This window comes from Equus caballus, chromosome 6, assembly GCF_041296265.1.
Source record: "Equus caballus isolate H_3958 breed thoroughbred chromosome 6, TB-T2T, whole genome shotgun sequence".
NCBI classification, from domain to species: domain Eukaryota; kingdom Metazoa; phylum Chordata; class Mammalia; order Perissodactyla; family Equidae; genus Equus; species Equus caballus.
The window spans coordinates 82,891,421-82,904,669 of NC_091689.1; the positions used below are offsets into that span (position 1 = coordinate 82,891,421).

At 51.1% G+C, this 13,249-nt stretch overlaps 1 protein-coding gene across 1 annotated transcript; it reads right to left on the reverse strand.

Annotated features, from left to right (window-relative positions):
• Nucleotides 1-276: 276 nt before the first annotated feature.
• KRT1 (keratin 1) lies at nt 277-5,431 on the reverse strand. Its single transcript, NM_001346199.1, is given in 9 exon segments — nt 277-614; nt 701-735; nt 1,267-1,487; nt 1,970-2,095; nt 2,250-2,414; nt 2,583-2,678; nt 3,094-3,154; nt 3,473-3,687; nt 4,751-5,431. Coding segments are annotated over 9 exon segments (1,881 nt in total). The 5' UTR covers nt 5,375-5,431.
• Nucleotides 5,432-13,249: the final 7,818 nt, after the last annotated feature.

Sequence of the window (13,249 nt, forward strand, 5' to 3'; positions counted from 1 at the left end):
GAAGGAGATGCTTTGAAATGGAATGTGTGTCATGGGATGGCTGAGCTGTCTCGCAGGCAAAGCACAAGGCAGGGTCATAGCCGGGGACTGGGATTGCCTCTGATCTGAAACCTTCTTTGGGAAGCAGAGGAGAAAGGAGAGAGCGGGGGAGCTGGGAGGAACCAGTGGAACTGACCATAGCTCAGCTCTCCACTAAGGCTGCGGCAGTTGACCTCGGTCTCGCCAAGCATTAAGGTAGTGGTGGGAGGGAGAGCTAACAGGAAAGACAGCACCTCTTTATCTGCTCCCTCGGGAGTAGCTGCTGGAAACAAATTTCACGCTGGAACTGCCACCAGAGGACTTGCTGCCCCCAGAGCTGACTCCCCGGCCTCCGGACGAGCTGAAGCTGCCTCCAGAGCCGCCGCCACCAGAACCCCAGCCGCCAGAGCTGCCGCCTCCACCTCCAGAGCCGCCTCTGTGGCCCCTACTGCTGCCTCCGGAGCCGAAGCCACCACCGCCGCCTCCAGAGCTGTAACTGCCTCCTCCAGAGCTGTAGCTCCCTCCGCCGCCAGAGCTGAAACCGCCGCCTCCTCGGACTCCTCCTCCACTGATGCTCGTGTGGCTGGTGCTCACAGCTGCAAGGGAACACTCAGTGATCTGCACTGAGCTCCCCGCCCACCCAGCACACCCGCACAGGCCCCTGAGATCGGCTTGTACTTACACACGCTCACGTTCGGGGCGCACTCTCCAGACATCCTGTAAGAGAAAGGAATGCAGAGCTCTCCTGACTCTCCAGCTTCTCAAACCACTCCCCAGGCCCTCTCAGACATGTCCAGGCCTGTCCCCATCTGGGGCTCCTCCAATCCACTTCCTCTGAATCCTAATCCCGTCCCCTCTGGTGTCTGAACCTCTGTCATTGTTCTCACAGTGACTACAAACAGGGAATCTCCATATAAACGAGACAAGAGTCTTGCAGCTAATGCAGGCCACCTCTAGAGGCCTTCACATTGGCCTGGATGACATCTGAGCCAGCCCAGATGAGGAAGAAATCACTCCATCTCAAAGAGCTTCACACAGATGCTACAGTCCTCAGAAAATAAAAGTGGGGACCCCGGCTCCCACTGTGAAACCAAGTCTTTCCTCCTGCTCCGTGGACCTTCCCCTCCCGATCCTCAGGACCAGCTGCAGGCACATGGCTGCTTCCTCAGTCGCAGTCAGCTCACAAGGGAGGACGCCCTTACACTCGCCCTTACGAGGTGGCCAAACTGCCTGGGGTCCCTTCCCCACCTGCTCTCCTCTCCTTCCAAGAGGGTCCTGTAGGTGGCAATCTCCACATCCAGGGCCAGCTTGGTGCTCATCAGCTCCTGGTAGTCACGCAGCAGCCGGGCCAGGTCCTCCTTGGCCCTCTGCAGGGCATCCTCCAGCTCGTTCAGCTTGTTCTGGGCGTCTTTGAGGGCGTTCTCCCCACGCTGCTCAGCTTCAGTGATGGACTGCTGCAGCGCAGCGATCTGAGAGGAGAGGCGCCAGCACATTACACGCTCAGTTATCCAGTTTCACCTTGGCCTTCTTATCTCAATTGTGTTGACTTCCTTAGAAGCCCTTAAAGGTGACACAGCAGCCTCTCTTGGCCCTAGTTGAGGCTGTTCCACCCCTTACAGACTTGACGCTCTTCTAAACGCCTGCCCTGAAACCTCCTGGCTGCCTGTCCTCTCACTCTCCGCCTCCGAAGTCTCCCTTTGCATCATGGGCTGGACCACTCATGCCCATCACATCTATTTCTCTACTAGATCATTTTCCCAGGTTTCCATAAAGAGAACCCAGCCTAATGACCGAATTCTGGGAATCACCATAGTCACCAAAGGAACTAGGGATAATGATATAACCTTAGTATGGATTGCAAGATGCAAAACTAAGAAAGTGTCCTCCAGTTACCTGAGGATGCCCCACCCCCATTCCATAGAGCTGAACAACAGGAGGAGGAAGCAAGTACCTGCTTCTTGACGCTGTCAATTTCAGATCTAAGTCTCTGGATCACCCGATTCAGCTCAGAAATCTCCATCTTTGAACTTTTCAAACTGTCCCCATGGCTGCCAGCAGTGATCTGGAGCTCTTCATACTAAAGATCAAGTGAATTAGATGTGACAGAGCGCACCACGGCTCACGCACACAAATATCGGAGAAGACACTATAGGATGGAAATATAGGCACACAATATAGGATGGAAAAACAAGACACTTCGAGAAAGCTGGCCAGGCATTCAGCCTATTCACCTTGCTCTGGTACAGCGCCTCAGCCTCCGCCTTGCTCTTCTGGGCGATGTCCTCATACTGGGCACGGACCTCAGCGATAATGCTGTCCAGGTCCAGGTGCCGGTTGTTGTCCATGGACAGGATGACATTAGTGTCACTGATGTGTGTCTGCAACTGAGACAGCTCCTGCAGAGTATAATAGTTGAGTGACTCTTACAGTGGCAAGACAAAAAACAACTTAGACAGAGGAAGGGTCAAGAAGTGGAAGATATATCTCTATTCTTCTGGGTAGCAGTTGGTTCGGGCTTGAAGGCTCTCCATTTGGGTAAACTTGGTTGAAATTAGAGGACTTACCTCTTGGTAGAGTATTCTGAGGAACTCAATTTCCTGACGCAAGTTGTCAACTTTGGCCTGCAGGTCCACCTTGGTTATATAAGCAGCATCCACGTCCTAGAGGAACAATGGGCATCATGAAGTCAAATTTTTTCCAGGGCAAATCCCTCTCGTCAGCTGACAGGGGGTTTTCCAAGTAGAAGAGGTGTTGGGGTCTACTCTACACCTTTATCCTGCAGGTGGATCACAATCCTTGGATTGCCCCCCTCCTTGGTATCACAGTCACAAGGGAGGGTGCCTGATTTGCTGAGAACCTGCCTCCCCACTTACTACATGAAGTGCTGAGATATCTGGAGAGGCAAGTGCCTGGGCAGTCCAGGTCCATCATAATGTGGGGCGAAACCTCTACCGCAGATATTCGTCAGGCCTGCTCCCTGGTTCTCCTCACCGTGACTTTGTTCTGTTTAGTAATTGGAGACCCTCTTCTCCTATTTATTTCAGATGTGAGGTCCATCCTACAGAATTTGCTCACCTTCTTGATGGTCACAAATTCATTCTCTGCATTTGTCCGCTTGTTGATCTCTTCCTCGTACCTGCAAGGAAATCAGAAGTGATTCAGAGATTCAGAGAAAATGAGGCCTGAAGTTCAGCTCTCTAGACTAAAATTGGTGTTGCCTGTCGTTGCTTTCCTGTTCCCAGCCTGGGACATGTCAGCCACCCCTTTCTTCTGAGCAATAGAGCCACTAAACTATTCCCAGCTTCTGAGAAGATGAAGATGTCTGAAAATGCCAAATTGATTTGCCTCTAACCTAAGAAAACACATTGTCACATACGGTGCCTAGTCTTAGCTTGCCACTTTCTGGAAATATTTTAGAATGAAAATCAAGAAGTGCCTGGGCAGCTTTCCTTACTTGTTCCGGTAATCTTCCACCACGTCTTGCATGTTCTTCAGTTCTGAATCCATCCGAGATTGGTCGCTCTTCAGCTGGTCCACTTGCCGTCTAAGACTGCTGATATACGCCTCAAAAATGGGTTCTAGGCTCTGGGTTCTCGTAGGGGTGTCCACCTGCTGCAGCAGCTCCCATTTTGTCTGCAGCACCTGGTTCTGCTGCTCCAGGAACCGCACCTGAGAACACAAGAGTCCATCACCCACCGGAGCAGAAACGGAGTCCACTGAGTGCCAAGGGCTCACACACAGGAGGCCCGTGCCTCATTTGGAAAAGAATTCCAATTCTTGCTCTCCTGGCCATGACAAACAGAGAAATAGGAAGAAGATGATCAAGTTAGCATCATCATCATAACAAAACCCAACTCGCTGTTAACTCAGAGACGCTTTGATTTCTCTGAGAACAGTCACTGTCATACTATTTCAGCCGGAACTTCAGAAGGGATCAGCTACACGAATATCAAAGAGCAAAGCACATAGAAAATTACTGAAATTACACTTTGAAATAGATTCATGATACTTCAGAGATTTGCCTTCCAATTTTTTTTTGGTAGATTACCATGAAAATTGGTTTGCATTCCCTAAGCATACACACAGTTCAAAAGTATGTTGGGAAAATCCTAAGTTGAATTCCAAGTTGATGGTGGATAACCTTGAGTTGATAGTACTGATGACCTAGCAAAAAAATAAAAAGTGGTTTACATGTTTTTCCAGAGCAGATACTCGGAAACATGAGTAGAAAAAGATCCCTGCCCTGATCTAGTCCCAACGTAGAAGTCTCAGAGAGGAGAGCTCTCCTTCTGACAGCGAAAGGTTCTCTAGCACTGCCACAATGTCCCGTGCATCTGTGCACATCCCGCTCCCTTTTACGGTTAGGAAGACCTCTCCAGGGTCCTCATTTGCACCCTAAAAGGTTGATTTATCCCATTTCTATTATCTTCATTCAACATATCTGAGTCCCAATTCAGCGCAAGGGCGGAATAAAAAATCACTTCTAGGTGATGTCAAATCGACCACGTTTATGTAGACAGCAGACCCCTTTGACCAAGAGAGAGTTTAGTTATTAGCATCATTCACAAGCACACTTCTAATGTATCTCCTTGAAGACAATTCCACAAAATATCCTTTTAGTCATTCAGACACTGAACTGAAACTCAAGGCTCAAACCCACACATGTCTTGGCTGCACTGATCTCAAATGAACCAGGAGCAGCTCTCCCAGGGCAGTGAGCAGACCAACTCACCTTGTCAATAAAGGAGGCAAATTGGTTGTTGAGGGTCTTAATTTGCTCCCTTTCTTGAGACTTTACTCTTTGGATCTCAGGATCAATCTCCACATTGAGTGGTTGCAGAAGGCTCTGATTGATGGTGACTTCCTGTATGCCACCAGGGGGGCAGACAGGCCCAAAACCACCCCGAAAACCACCTCCACCAAAACCACCTCCACTGCCAAAGCCACCCCCAAAACCGCCACTGCCAAAACCACCCCCAAAGCCACCACTGCCAAAGCCACCACCCCCAAAGCCACCACTGCCAAAGCCACCACCCCCAAAGCCACCACCGCCATAGCCACCAACCCCAAAGCCACCACCGCCATAACCACCACCAAAACCACTACGTCCACCTCCTCTAGCCACACTTATGGAGATGCTCTTATTGCCACCGAGGTTAACAAGACTCCGACTTCCAAAACCACCGCCAGCACAGCCAGCACCATATCTTCCCCCTGAAAATCCCCCGCCACCTCCCCCACCACGGCACACAGAGCTGCTAGTGGTCCTGCGCTGGAAGCTGACCACCCCAGCAGAGCCAGAGCTGAAGCCCCCTCCAATCCGGCGGCCAGACCTGGAACTAAAGTTTCGGCTCATGTTGACTTAGAGAGAGTAGAAGCAGAGTCGAGGAAGGGCAGGAGCTCGCACTCCTCTACCCCAAGCACAGAGACTTCGCCTTATATACAGGGAGCAAATTGGGCTTGGTCCTCGAGTCAGCGGGATGCAGCGCCTCTCAAGGGTTTGGCTTGCCTGCAGCCATACAAGATTTTTACGAGCCTCAACAATACGGTAAACACTACACACCTAGCTCCCAGGATGCCTCTCCAAGTTGCTGTGCATGCAAGATCGCTCATGTGGCAATCATTTTATCAGGCAAAATCTCTCTTCAATTGCTTGGGACTTTAGGAAAATAGGACCCCTGGTGTTTCTTGGCAGGATTTCATAACCTCCTGTCACAAAGATATGTACTTTTCCATCCTTGCCTTGCCCGGTAAGCTGCTCAGCACGTTCTCTCCTCAGGCACAGCAGCTGCCATTCTCCACCCTCGAATCTCAGAACGGAGCTCTCCTGCCTGTTTCTGAGATCTTCCCTCCTCACCTCAGAGCTCACCAAGTTAGATCTCCTGATAGAGAGTAAACGCTTTAATAAGTGAAAAATTAAAGGAAGTTATTTTATTAAATGTAAGCTTCCTAAGTGTACTGCCTTAATATGAGAAGGGGAGAAGCTAGTGTCGGACAGGATGGACGGGCAGGTGCTCGAGAAGGACCAGGGGGAAAGACATGTTCTTTTCTGAGTTTCCAGTTGTTCCTTTTCCTCAAAGACAGACCAGGGCGGAAGATAGAGGCACCAGCAACAGAAAACAGGTGCAAACAGGTGGCAGGCACATGCTGGTTGACAAAAGCATCTGGAGCAGCGAGCTGAGCAGAGAGAAGCTGTTTCATACATTTAGAAAGGACAGGGGTGGAGGTGAGACTTGCGGGGGTGGGGGGTGGTCAAGCTTCGAGCTAGACTCAATGGAGAGACGGGTGTCAACTTAGAAGGGAGGATAGTGATGGGGGCCTGGAAAGCCTGATTTGAGAAGTTAAAATTGTTTCTGGGCGATAGTAATGGCAATAGTAAAAAGAATAGTAATAGCTAACGCATCAAAAACTGACCGTGTACCAGGCACTGTTCTGCTGAAACAGGGCCATTTATGTTTGTATTTTTTTATTGAGGTAACGTTGGTTTATAACATTATATAAATCTCAGGTGTACATCATTACATGTTGATTTCTCTGTAGATGACGTCATGTTCACCACCCAGAAGTCTAATTCCATCTGTCACCACACGCATGGGCCCTATTATCCCTTTTGCCCTCTCCCCTCCCCTCTTCTCCTCTGGTAACCCCCAATCTAGTCTCTGTATCTGTGTGTTTGTCATTGTTGTTTTTATCTTCCACTTGTGAATGAGATCGTATTCACATTTGAGTATCATATTTGAGTTTCGCCATCTGATTTATTTCGCTTGATGCCACCCATTTTTTATTTTTATTTTTTTGGTGAGGAAGATTCACCCTGAGCTAACATCTGTGCCAGTCGTCCTCCATTTTGTACGTGGGATGCCTTCACAACATGGTAAGTCCGCACCTGGGATCTGAACCCGCAAAGCCAAGCCACTGAAGCAGAGTATGTGGACTTAACCACTGGGCCACGGGCCCGGCCCCTTATGCTACCCATTTGTAAAATGAGGAAACTGAGGCCCAGAGGTCGAATAGCCTGCCCCAGTTTACATAGATAGTAAGTAGCATGGCTGGGGTTTGAACTGAGAACGCCGAGCCACAGTACACAAGATCTTAACCAGCATGTGGTGCAGCAGCACGACAACTGACCTCGGTGTGTGCTGCCGCTGTGTGTAAAGGCAGACAGTGTGGGGAGCGGTCCCACCGCAGAGAGCCCTAGGAGTACCCAGCAGGCATTACTATGGACCAGGAAACCCCAGAGGCCTTCCTGGAGAGCAGCACTCAATCCTTCTTACTGGGTAGTAGTGACATTGAGATCTGGAAAGACCTGAACCCCACACAGACTTCCATTCTGAGACTTCCTAGAAGCCCGGCATGCTCTCCACACTTGCATGTGAACACAGAATTGAAGACAGTGAGGAGAAGCCAGCGCCAAGTGTAGCCAGCTCTGAGCAACTCTGAGGTGTAAGTCAGACCCACGTGGAAGGTCTCCACTGTGGAGCACAGATACACAGGAGGAGGGGAGTCTGTGAAGACCCTCTGGGCCCGTCGCCCTGTGGTTCCCAACCAGCAGCACCAGCCCTCTCCAGCCTACCCCTCATCCCTGAGCCTGTCCCTCCGCTTCCTCCACACTTCCCACACCCTCCTCCAGAAAGTTCCCCTCGCTTCTCCACTGCTCCCCTCCTTCACCCCATCTCCACGGCACTGCTGTCGGGGACTCTGTCCTGACACTGACATCCCTGGGCTGCTAAACCAACCATCTTCGTGGGGAATGAGTAATCCAGATCTTGTTTCTGACTAGGAACAATGGGACCTGGGATCGTCTTGGCGTGGTGATGACTGTTGCCTAATCACCTTCTGACAGGCGATCAAAATGCTTTTAGCTCAGCATACTCCCCCATGGGACATGTCACTCTGCATGACCAATTCCTTCTAGCATTTTGGAGGGCATGCGCATGTGTGTGCATGCGCATGTGTGTTCATTCTCTCACCTCTGCCAGCCAGCAACAGATCTTCACTGCCATAGTGCTTCCATCCCCAAACTAAGAAAGTGACAGAGAGAGAAATCAAAGAGGTGGATGGTCAGGAAACTAATAGACAATTTACGGAGGTGCAAAACTTCTCTAGCTGCACAGGAACTAGCAGGAAAAGAAGGCATAAAAATCACCATTAGCTTACATGGCACAGTTCACCTCACCAAGAACATACAGAAACACGATCCCTGGGAGCCCCTGAGAACTAGGCGGTCAAGCTGTTTCCCACCCACTTTACAAAACAGAAAACCGAGGTTCAGAGAGATGAAGTGACTGGCTTAGACACTCCAGCCAGGAAAAGACACATCTGGGACTAGAACCTGAGTTTTCTGGTTTCATTTCAAGTGTTCTTCCTCCCAAACTGGAGAAGAGGCTCCAGGACAGGCGAGTGGAGCTGGTTCCTGTAAATGAGTGCATAGAGAATCACAGGATGTTCCCAGGTACAGGGACTGAAAGACCACCCCCCACCCCCCACCCTGTTTAACCTGCCTCTCGAAGAAGTGAGCAGGCAGACCCAACAGAGGAAAAAATGTCTCCAAGTCATGCAATCAATTCCTGGGAATCCTCCAATTTCTGAATCACACTCCTGTTCTCTCTCCATTGCTCACTTCTGAGGGGACTCAGGAGGGCCGGAAACTGCAGTGCTGCCAGCTATCCAAGTGCATCGTGTCCTGCGGTGTCCTAGGAGTGTGGTGGGTGCATGGTGATATGAAAAAGCACATGGAGAATGGGAGAGAGGTGTTAACCACACGCCCCTATTCCTGGCTTATTTGTGTGCTCTGCATTTATAAAATAAAGACAAAATGGAAGATGAAAGAGGCACTAACATCTACAAGCACCAACTGTGTGCTAGGAGTAGATCTCATTTAAGCCCATGTGATGGTAGTTATTAGCCCCGTTTTAAAGAAAAGACAAGGTAGGTTCATAAAGGTTAAAATATGTGCCCCACTTCCCCCAGGTGGTCACTGACACCCAAGCTTGTCAGACCCCAACTGCCTCCTGCCTTCCTCCCGTGGGCCTCCTCTTGCCGCTGGCCGGCCTCCGGCCCCTGCATCACCTGTGGCTTTCCTGATCCCCGTCACGAAGCCTTGCACTCGACCTTTCCACTCCCAGGCTTTGCACAGACTGTTCATTCCTCTTCTGTTCCTCTCTGCCTTCCAAGCCCACTTCTCCTCTGCTCTTCTCTAAAGGCCCTCCAGTTGCCTCGGCAACTCTCTTCAAACTCCTACCCATAGTTGAGCTCCAGGCTACCTAAGGTCTCAGTTCCTGAGCACTTGGGCCTGAATCTATTGTCAGTCCATCAGGCCTTGAGGGCAAATGCCTGCATCTCTGCTCCGCCAGCTGTGGACAGGCCTGCTCCTCCAGGCAGTTTACCTTGATTGACACCACTCAGCTGCTCCGTTGGTTTCTTTTTCTCATCTCAGTTGCTACCAAAATCAAGTGCACATTGAGGTATCGATTGGCTCATTTTCACTGTGTGTGTGCATGTGTGTGTGTGTGTACTGGTCCCTCAATTGCTCTGCAAACCTTCTGAAAGCAAGACTGAGTCCTCTGTGTCTTTGGGTGCCCCCCCAGCACCTCCTCTTTCCCCAACCTCCCACACGGTCCCCTGCACCTGAGGGGTGCCTCCCTCAGTACTGGATAACAGAGCACTGAAACACCTCAAGTCTCAAGGACCCACACCCCCCCAACCCCCAGAACCGAGCACTGAGATGCTGCCACAGGCAAGCTGTGGGCATGGGCAGGGGTGGGTGTGGTGATGTTTTGAAAGCTTTTTGAGGGATGGGACTGAGCAAAGATTTGAAGAGAGACATGCAATGACAAGTCACCCGGGCCTGTGGGACTCCCCTGGGGACACGGGAGAAGGAAATGTCAGGAGAGTGGGGAAAGCTGAAGCCTGGGAGGGTAAGGGAGAACACAGACAATGGGGAGGCAGGTGAGATGTCAAAAGCTGGCAACCCTCAGAGAGGCCGAGGCTCCCTGTGCAGGAGAGAGAGGTGCAGAACTGGGGGCCGCCTGTTCAGGACAGACAGCAAAGAAGGAGGCCCCGAGGAGGCACGCACTAACAGTGCTGCGGCAGAGCAGAGGCCAGAAAGGAGGAAGGCAAAGAGGGGCATGGAGAAGAGGCGAGACGGAGGTTGTCTTATTTTGAGGTATGGAGTCAGCCAGACCGGGTCCCACACCTGACTGCAAATTTCTAGCTGCGTGACCCTAGGCAGGTCACTTACCCTCTCCGAGCCTAAGTTTTCTCATCTGTAAAATAGAGACTATATCTGCCTTACAGGGAAACTGAAATGTAGTAGATGATAGATAGAGGGAGGAGGGCGGAGTCTCTCTCACTCTTGCATTTGGAAAGAACCAGAAGATGATATAACAATCAGGGAAAGCTTTGGAACGAGCCCCTGTTTCATGGGAAACAGTGAAAAGATCTGGAAAGGAAGTATAAGTTCTTGAAATGAGGCCATCTTGTGGGAGAAAGTCTGAGGGGACCCATAAATCTATAATCAGGAAGCTAAGGGCCCATCGCACACGGGTAGGGCTGCTATGTGCACCCGAAGCCGAAGGGAGCTAAGCTAGACCGGGAATTCTCTCACTGTGGAATGCCTGCTCTGCAGGGTGGGGACAATCCCCAGGGCTGAACACACTGGGACAGGCGTGGAAACCAGACCTCACCCTCGGAGCCCCCTTCAGGCCTGGCACTGGGATGTCCAGAACCGATCCTCCAAGCTCTAGAACCTTCCAACAACGCAAGCTCCAAGCTCTGCCTTGCAACAGAGTGTTGATCAACCTGAGGACAGTTTCCAGGACTGATCAGAAAGTTGATAAAACCAGGACAGCAGGAACAACAAAATAATGGGGTGACACTGAGCTTAAAGAGGGACTGTCAGAGCATGTGACTCAAAAGGCCGGTAATTGAGGGTGAGGTGACATTCCTGAGAGACTTCCTTAGACCGAGGACTTTCCCAGCCCAGAAACGCCCACCTTGTCCAAGGTTAGACAGAGTTAGGATTTCATTGAGCCAAAGGTGGCTCCTCCCGTTCACCGTGTCTCGAGATCAAAATCTATATAGATGAGAAACTGATGAGATTAAATTTAGATTCCCAGAGCACCCTGCCCTGCCGCAGCCTCTCAGAGGGAGGAGCAGCTGGCAGACTGTCCCCAAGAGTCTTGCTGCCTGGGTGCCCGGCTCCCTCCTGCCTCTCCTCCGTTGATTAATAGAGGGCGTGCCTGGCCCTCCCTTGGAGTATCTGCCGTGAGGGAATAGCATTGACCAGAAGCAGGGATGGAGTGCTCCACGCTCCCTGGAAGGACCGCAGCCTTCCCACATGGGGTCTCCCCAGCCCTCTTCCAGGAGCCAGTGAGAACCCAACGAGGCAATGCTGGTGGGAGCATTTTGTACATGGTAAAGGGCCATGCAATTGCTCATTGTTTCCACTGGGGTGAGTTAGAGGTGAGAGGCATATGCTCCTGATAGGATCTCAGGAATATTGTTTCTACCAGGAAACCTCCCCGAGTGTCTTTAGTGCCAGCCCCCATTGCTCAGGCTCAGCATATCACATCCAGGATTCTCATTTAGCCTTCGAGATCCTCCTTGACTAGCTCCTCTCTCCTTGGTGTACATTTCTCATGCCCCTGCTCTGCAGAATCTCTGTTCCAATATTCCTAAGACTCGGGCACATGATTCCTTCTGTCTGGCCCCCAGTCCTCCAGGATTGAGATGGTCAAGGCTTCTGGAGAGAGAAGGCAGGGCTGTGTTTTCTGGGATGATCACAATTCCTGCTAGAAGAAAAAGGATGGGAAAGATGATCTCTGATGGGACCTCGCCCTTGTGTTTTCTCCAGAGTCTACTTGGATCCCCTCAGAACATCACCACACATGCACGATCCCAAGTAAATCAAGTCTGCACCTGGAACGGGTCTGGTGGCGCCAGAAAGCTTGGGTTCATGTTACAGTCCTGACTTGGGCCCTTGGCCTCTCCATGACTTGATCTTTCCTGGGATCTGACCTTGATTTTCCCAAATATAAAATAGAGAAGAGGATTTCTTCTTTCTCAGGCTCCATCATGTGAACTCTTCAGGCAGCAAAGATATGACATGCTGGCATACAGGTATCCCCACGCATTCTTCACTCCCGCCCTCCACCTCCTGCCAGATGGTTAGCCAACCTCTGCTTGAAATGTGCTAACTCCTGTCATGGCCTCTCCCGTCTCAGGATCAACATAAAGGTGTTTATTATATTGAGCCAAATCCACTGCAGTTCTCACCTGTCCATCTGAGTCATCAGCTGGGGCCAACCCCTCTCTGCTAGGGAGCTCTTTAGATCTCTGCAGTTAGCTGTCATGTCTCCCCCACAGACCTCCAGCGCCTTCCACGGTCCTCATGAGGCCAGATTTCTCATTCCCCCACCACCCCCGTCCTGACCCCTGCCTTCTGAATGGGCTCCTGTCTTGTAATGTCCTCAGAGTGGTCTGACTACAGAAGAGCCAAAGCAGGCTCTGCACACTACTCTCTCCCTGTCCTCATGCCTGTCCCCAGCAGCCACCACACCCTGTTGGCTCATGTGCTGTCAACGTCAGCTGAATACTCTCAATCATGTTTACACCCACTGGTATTCGTCCTTGTCTTTCCGTCCTTGTCCCCATACTCTTGGTCTTTGACTTCAAGTGCAAGACATCACATCTATCTGCGCCCTCCCTCCTTCCCTTCGGGCAGCTCCTCTGCCCACCTGTCTCTCTCCCAGCCGGTTCCCCCACAGGTCCGCTGCCAAGACAGGTGAGATGGGGAGCAACTTCTCAGAGAGAATGTAAGGCGTGCCTGGGAACACAGTATCCTATCGATATGGGTAGCAGTCATATTTGAATGAATCCCACATGCAAATTCCATCTGTATTCCTGCAGGGGATGAGAAAGTAGGTCACGTCTCTTATGTGACTCATTTACACAGACTCAGAAATATCACATGAAATAAGGTGATAGCTTTGCTTCCTCCGTTCTTGAATCTCTGTACCTACGCTTCCCTCAGGGGCATCGATCAAAGACGCCCCTGCTCGTGACCCCCACGGGGTTAGTGGGCTCAGCATCTTGTCTCCCCCTCTCAGTTTCATCCCCTCTTATCTTTGAGTCTCTGGCAGGCTATTCCCCTGTCTGAAGGGCCCTTCCCTGAGGCCCTGTTCACGCCTGCCCCCATGCTGTCCCCTGAGCCTGCTCCACTTTCCAGCCC